This window comes from Eupeodes corollae, chromosome 1 (assembly GCF_945859685.1).
Source record: "Eupeodes corollae chromosome 1, idEupCoro1.1, whole genome shotgun sequence".
In the NCBI taxonomy this organism is placed as follows: domain Eukaryota; kingdom Metazoa; phylum Arthropoda; class Insecta; order Diptera; family Syrphidae; genus Eupeodes; species Eupeodes corollae.
In genome coordinates this window covers 309,804,806-309,812,867 of record NC_079147.1, presented here as the reverse complement: position 1 = coordinate 309,812,867, position 8,062 = coordinate 309,804,806, and the positions used below count along the sequence as shown (strand labels likewise).

At 36.9% G+C, this 8,062-nt stretch overlaps 1 protein-coding gene across 1 annotated transcript; it reads left to right on the top strand.

Annotated features, from left to right (window-relative positions):
* The first annotated feature begins 1,143 nt into the window (after window positions 1-1,143).
* Window positions 1,144-6,993, top strand: LOC129952314 (uncharacterized). The gene has a single exon (XM_056064848.1). It carries the CDS (start codon window positions 1,144-1,146, stop codon window positions 6,991-6,993), a length of 5,850 nt encoding a protein of 1,949 aa, XP_055920823.1.
* Window positions 6,994-8,062: the final 1,069 nt, after the last annotated feature.

Below are 8,062 nucleotides of genomic sequence, written 5' to 3'. Positions count from 1 at the left end.
AATAAGGCTAGTTTTTGAAGTGAAATAAAACGAATTATAATAAATTAAACAGCAAAATATGTATAGGGGACATGTTGCCCCTATGCAACCCATCTGCTTGGGCTCACTATATGATTTCTTAATTTGGGCGTAACGATATTAAAAGTTGGTTGGACTTTTTGACGATTTCTTCATGATATTTCTTAGGGCGTAGCTTTTGGGTTCAATATCATTTAAAGATTCGGGTTATATGTTATTGGCTGATAAGATATAAGAAATGATAGAAACGAGAAGAAATATGTAGTAGTAATTAATTAAATGAATGTCAAAAAGTCAAACCCCTATGTCATAAGAAAATTAGAGAATATTTTGTCCAAAATGTCAAACTGACAATTTGGGCGTTCTTTTATTTAATATTTATTCGCGCGTAACGACATTTCCTTTGAGGTTTTTTTGGCTATTTTTTAAAAACCTTTTGTGCTTTGAGACCAATTTTGGGCTTTATGGTATTTTACGATTGCGGGTTTATGGTTTCGGAGAAAAAACCTTAGAATTTGTAAAAAACTGGGCTTATCGGATGGTGTTGCCAAACCTGGCAATGCCGTAAATTAAATTCGAATTTCATTTAAACTGAAACAAATATGTACTTTCCATTAATTAATATTGTTGTCTTTGTCACCGCTCTATGAAAGACTTCCTTTTTTTGAAATTTATATCTCTAAAGAGCAGTCAAGCAAAAGAACCAAATTTTTTAATCCTGCCTTTTCTTAAACATCAAAAATAAAATACTTGAATTTAAATTAAATTTGTTTTTCTTAAAGTAACATTAAAAAATTTGCTTAAATATCAGTATAAACTGCTCGCAATTCTGTTTAAAAAAAAAACACGACAAAAGCCATAGGCATAACCTACGAGTTCGTTCACCAAAGCCTAGCTAAAGTCTAAAGAATTGTCTTTAATATAAATAGAGATACGATAACCATCGCCAAGATTACGATCAAATTGTGGATTAACGCTTCAAAAGGTTACCTGGAATATTTCAACACGTGCCGAGTTGCAGCCAAATGAAACTTAACCTCCACCTCAGAGAATTTTTGTTCAGCTCATATTCGCCACTGTCAGGTAAGTCTTAGTATTAAGGTTTATAGTAAGTTGTTTGAAAATATGGTGAACTCACCTCCGTCAAATACAAAACAACCCGATGCACAAATTTCCTGCCAATCATGTAACGATGCCGACAACAGTCAAATGGTTCAATGTGACGAATGTGATGGATGGCATCACTTTAAATGTGTCGGAGTTAACGCCAGCATCGAAGATAAAGACTGGAAATGCGAAGAGTGTCATCAGAAGGACTTGGATAACCAAGGAGGGACTTCATCATCCAACGAACAGTTTGAAGCAACACAAAAAAACCCTATATGTACATCGACACGGTTACCACCAGCGGATTCCGGAAGAAATCTACAACAGACGTCTTTTTCACCTACTGCCTCGAAACAACTTAACGGCAACAAAAATGAACATCCCAAGTTATGTGTCCCAGCGCGTACAAAATCAAATAAATCCAAATCTATAAATTCGGTAAAATCATTGCAATTAAACTTAATGAGGTTAGAAGAAGAAAGAGATCTAATGAAAAAAAGAGATCGCGAATATTTGGAAGCAAAGTATAAGCTTTTGGAGCAACAAACGGATAGTGAAAGTGAAGACGAGTCAACATCATCAAGGGTAGATAAGTGGATTAACCAGCAATCCATAACTAAAACCCAAGTTTGCCCTACTTTGAATCATCAAAGCGGAAGCAAGCAACAATTAGTACCCAAATCTAATACCCAAGAGCTAACAAGAGCAATAAATCTAAATGAGACATGGGTCGGAGCCAACGGTTCTTCCATGCCAGCTGTTAACACCAACACAACAACCAACAGAGACTCAACAATTTTTCCAAATCCGTCAACCGTCCACACTCTTCATAACGATGACCGTGGCAACGACATCATCGACCAAGCAAGAGGAAGGCCTTATCTTAATACTCAGCAGATAGCAACAAGGCATATTGATTCTAAGGAATTACCGACGTTTTCGGGACGGCCAGAAGAGTGGCCATTATTTTTCAGTTATTTCAAGAGTACAACCCTTGCATGCGGGTTTTCAGATGACGAAAATTTGATAAGGCTTAACAGATGTCTAAAGGGCAACGCCCTTGAATCAGTGAGAGCTAAACTACTCTATCCAAATCAAGTCCCAAGTATAATCGAAACACTGAAGATGCTATTTGGTCGTCCAGAATCAATTATTAAAACCCTGATTTCCAGGCTGAGACAAGAACGCCCACCTAGAGATGATAAGTTAGATACATTAGTCGCCTTTGCCTTATCGGTTCAGAACATCGTTGCTACAATGGAAGCTGCTGGATTGACATCACATTTAAACAACCCATGCCTGTTGCAAGAATTGACCGATAAATTGCCATTCCAAACCAAGTTGAATTGGGGTGTTTTTAAACTGGGCAAGCAGAATATAGATCTGACAACATTTAGTTCCTGGTTGTTTCAAGTTGCCCAAGCTGCTTGTGAGGTAACAGATGTGAGTTTACTCTCAAAAGATGTTAAGCCTGACAAAAGGCGACAGCCATCCAATTTGCATCTAAATGGACATCATGATGAAGCGAAAAATGAATTCCAGTGTCAAGATCAGCAAAAGCATTGTATTATCTGTAAAGGATCTTGCAAGTCAGTGGAAAATTGCGATGAATTTAGTGGACTTAGTTTAAATAACAGATGGAAAGCAGTGAAGAAACATTTTCTGTGTCGCACATGCCTTGTCAACCATAATAAGCGAAGATGTTTGTCCGCAAATAGATGTGGAATAATGAACTGTACGTATAGACATCATAAGTTGCTGCACAAACATGAGCAACCAGCTGCAAGATCTGAAAATCAAAATCTGTCTAGTTATCATTGCACGCATAAACACAAAGGAAGTTTGTTGTTTAAAATTTTGCCTGTGTCTCTCTACAACAATGACATTAAAATCGAAGCATTCGCCTTTCTAGATGATGGCTCCTCTGTGACGATGATGGATAATGAGTTGGCAGACATTCTCAAATTAAAAGGTGAACCCCAAGAACTCCGTTTGAGATGGACGTCGGGTAATTCTCGCACTGAAGAGAAATCAAAGAAAGTTAACTTGATGATAGCAGCTAAACAAAGTTCTAAAAAGTACGCACTTACAAACATTCGAACTGTTGAGTCTTTAAATCTTCCTGCACAAACAATTAACTTTGATTCGCTTGCGTCATGCTACCATTATTTGAAAGGTATTCCTTTTCAATCTTTTACTGATGCTCGACCGAGAATATTAATAGGCCTTGATAATGCCAATTTATTAAATTCTCTGAAATATCGCGAAGGAAGAATTAACCAACCATCAGCAATCAAAACACGTCTTGGATGGACTATTTTTGGACCTTGTGAAGAGGAAGGTGAAACATCAATCGATTATCAAAATTATCATTTGTGTGAGTGTAAAGAGCAAGCAGATGAAAAGCTTCATGAATTAGTTCGGGAATTCTTTTCAATAGAAAGCTTCGGTTCAAAGGAGATAAGAAAACTTACTAAGGACAGAGATGTAAGAGCCGAGAACCTGCTAGAAAGCTCAGCTAAACGACTAGGTAAGAGGTTCAGTGTTCCGCTTTTATGGAAAAGTGAATGTCATGCATTTCCAAATAGCAGACCCTCCGCAGAACGAAGACTTATCTGCCTTGAGAAACGATTACATAAAGAGCCCGAACTAGCAGCAAATTTAGATTCACAAATATCCGATTATTTACGACAAGGATATGTGCGCAAACTTACAAGTGATGATTTACAAAACTATAAAGGCAACCGAATCTGGTATCTTCCCATTTTCCCCGTTTTAAATCCCAACAAGCCATCAAAGGTGCGAATGGTATGGGATGCGGCCGCGCAAGTTGATGGAGTTTCGCTAAACTCAATGCTACTTTCCGGACCCGACTATCTTGTCTCACTTATAGACATACTATTTCGTTTTCGTCAAAGGAATATAGCAATCTGTGGTGATATAAAAGAAATGTTCCACCAAGTGCTTGTGGAAGAAGCTGATCAACACGCTCAAAGGTTCCTGTGGAGGAGCAAGGAAACAGGAATAATAGAAGACTACGCTATGAACGTACTAACTTTCGGTGCCACATGCTCACCATACTGTGCAGATTATGTGAAAAACAAAAATGCAATGGAACATTCTGAAAAGTTTCCCCGAGCAGCAGAAGCCATTATACGGAATCATTATGTCGACGATTTTTTAGACAGTTTTGACACCCCAGAAGAAGCAATGCGCATAACAAACGAAGTCATATACATTCATCAACAGGCTGGCTTTGAAATAAGAAACTTCATGAGCAACTGTGAGAGTGTAGTAGCAGCTCTAGGAAAAAATGCAGCCGATTCTGCAAAGCCATTTAAAAACCGTTCAAGTCCTTACGAATTTGAAAAAGTTTTAGGGATGTGGTGGTCACCGTTAACTGACCAATTTTCATTTTTATTTAACAGCAAATATTTTGATAAAGAGATCCTAGAGGGCTTATTTCCCCCGACTAAACGAATTGTTTTGCGCGTGCTTATGAGTACCTTTGACCCACTTGGTCTAATTGGGCATTTCTTGATGTTTCTAAAAATTTTATTGCAATCTATTTGGCGTGAGCGTATAAACTGGGATGAACCAATACATGAAGCGCACTTTGAACTTTGGAAAAAGTGGCTGAATTTGCTACCTACAATTAGAGAAATCAAAATAAGAAGACCTTATCTTAATAACTTGAAGTTTGATGCTGAATCTACAGTAGAGTTACATGTTTTTGTAGACGCTAGCCTGTCAGGATTTGCTGCGGTATGCTACTTGAGAGTACAACGTGGCACATCTATTCAATGCAATTTGGTATGTTCAAAAACGAAAGTAGCTTCTTTAAAACCGATTTCAGTTCCTAGAATGGAATTAGAAGCAGCTGTGTTAGGTGTTCGATTAGCACAAACTGTCATTAATGGACACTCAATTCAAATAAATAGGCGTTACTTCTGGTCAGATTCTCAGTCAGTATTATGTTGGATAAAAAATGATAATCGAAAGCTTAAACAGTTTGTTACATTTAGAGTTGGTGAAATACTAGAAAATTCGAATGAAAACGAGTGGCGATGGGTCCCAAGTGAACATAACGTAGCCGATGATGCCACAAAGTGGAATCTCAAAGTTGATTTTTCTTCAGACAGCCGTTGGTATCGAGGACCAGATTTTCTCTACAGCCCAAAAGATTCTTGGCCTTTGAATCCTAAAGGGGATACAGGTAATGAGATTGAAGTACATACTCACATTGACGTTTCTGTAACACCACTACAAAATTATATGCAGTTTTCTTCATGGGAAGAAACGGTCACTGCAGTTTCATATGTTTTTAAATACTTCTGTATATTTCTACAGAAATTTCGCAAACCGGACGATTGTTTCGATCTAGGAGAAAGTAAAGGTACGAAAAGTTATCTACTTTGGCTATGTCAAAACGAAAATGGTAATCTAGATTACGTCAAAGGAGCTGAAACATATTTGTATATGATATGTCAATCTGAAGGTTATCCTAAAGAAATAAATGCCTTGCAAAATAAACAGCCAATTGAAAAAACAAGTTCACTATACCAGTTGAGTCCTTATCTGGATACGAAGGGAGTATTGAGGGTAAAAGGTCGTATAGATGCTTCTAACCATGTTACTCTTGATTGTAAAAGACCAATTATCTTACCGAAACAGCATCATGTCACTACACTGATTGTTGACAATTTTCATAGAAAATATAAACATATTTTTTTCGAAACAGCAGTAAATGAAATACGTCAATTCTTTTACATTCCAACTTTAAGAGCAGTCCTAAAAAGAGTTCAAAATAATTGTCAAGAGTGTCGCAACAATAGAGCTATGCCTGTAGCTCCAATGATGTCTGATCTTCCTGAAGCACGCCTAAAGGCCTTTACACGACCATTTACATATGTAGGGGTGGATTATTTTGGACCAATCCTAGTCACCGTTGGACGACACACCGAAAAACGATGGGGTGTTCTATTTACTTGTCTCACTGTGAGAGCTATTCAAATCGAAATAGCACATAGCCTGTCAAGTGATTCGTGCATCCTAGCAATTAAAAGATTTTGCGCGAAACGAGGAAGACCGAAGCAAGTCTGGAGTGACAACGGCACAAATTTCCGAGGAGCTAGTCAAGAACTGAAAACGGCAATAGAAGAGCTTTGCACAGAAGACATTTCTAAAAATCTTGAAAAAGAAAAAATTGAATGGAAGTTCATCCCTCCCACTTCGCCCCATATGGGTGGTAGCTGGGAGCGGCTTATACGATCAGTGAAACAAGTTTTGGCAAAAATGCATATCGGCCGTAACCCTAAAGACGAAGTTTTGCTTACAATGATGGCGGAGGTTGAGTTCATTATAAATTCTAGACCACTTACTTATATTCCTATAGATACCGACAGTGATGAGGCGCTCACCCCAAATCATTTTTTGATGGGGTCATCAAACGGCATAAAACTTACCGGGGAGCTTTCAAGCGATGGCCATACACTCCGCAAACATTGGCTTGCATGCGAACAATACAGTAATCTTTTTTGGAAGCGTTGGGTGAAGGAATATCTCCCCTCTCTCACCAGACGAACGAAATGGTTCGAACCTGCTAAGCCTGTATCAGAAGGAGATATCGTTTTAATTGTTGATGAAAACAACCCCAGAAACACCTGGCCAAAGGGAGTAATCTTGCAGGCGAACCTAAGCAAAGACGGACAGACGAGATCAGCAATTGTGAAGACAGCCACTGGAACATACACACGACCGGTGGCAAAACTAGCAGTACTTGATGTAAGACGGTTTGGCGAAGATGGTAACTGGAAGAAGCCACCAGCTTACCAGGGGGGAGTGTTGCCAAACCTGGCAATGCCGTAAATTAAATTCGAATTTCATTTAAACTGAAACAAATATGTACTTTCCATTAATTAATATTGTTGTCTTTGTCACCGCTCTATGAAAGACTTCCTTTTTTTGAAATTTATATCTCTAAAGAGCAGTCAAGCAAAAGAACCAAATTTTTTAATCCTGCCTTTTCTTAAACATCAAAAATAAAATACTTGAATTTAAATTAAATTTGTTTTTCTTAAAGTAACAGATGGTATGTAGCAATGTCGAAAATATAATGGAAATCATATTTATAAAATAAAACCATGAAAAAATTAACCATATTATAATAATACAACATTCATACAAGCAATTTTTCTCAAGATTTAAAAAAGGAGCATTAAAATTCCGTAAGAAACGTTTTTCCTAATTTTAAAGTTTAACGCGTGCATTTTATTTGTTCTTTAAAAATAATCCTTGAAAGTGCAAGTTGATAATGTCATCATCTGCATTTAATGAAACAAGAGAATTTTCGAGCAAAATTCTTGAACTTGTTTCCAATTAAAACTTTCATTAAATTTGCATTTTTCAATGCGGTTCACTCAGTCGTATAAGTATTTTTTTGTGTTATTGACATTTAAACAAATGTTCTCCAGTTCACCTGATTAAAATAGAGAAACTTTTAAGCACGAGCACATCTGATATCATTTTTCATTTTTTTTCTGTTTTTAAGAGAAGCAAGAGTGAAAAACGTAGAAAAAATACTTCCAACGAATGCAGCGTCCAAATGAAAACAAAAGAACGACTTTCCCTCCCCAAAGAAGAATGTTTTAAATATACTTTTCTTTCTATTTTATAAAATTAACTGTAATTTATTTCATGAGTCAAGACATGTCATCCAACGAATAACGAAGCTGAATAAAAAACAAAATAAACACTAAAAACGTTGCAATCAAATCTATTCCGATTCAAACTTCTAAATTACAATTCCATGTTAGAATGTACACAAATTCTATTTACACGGTTGTCAACAGTGTTTACATTACAATTCTTATTTGCTTAGGAATTCACTGGAATATCGCACTCATCCTGCAAAATAAAACAAAAACAAAAATATTTC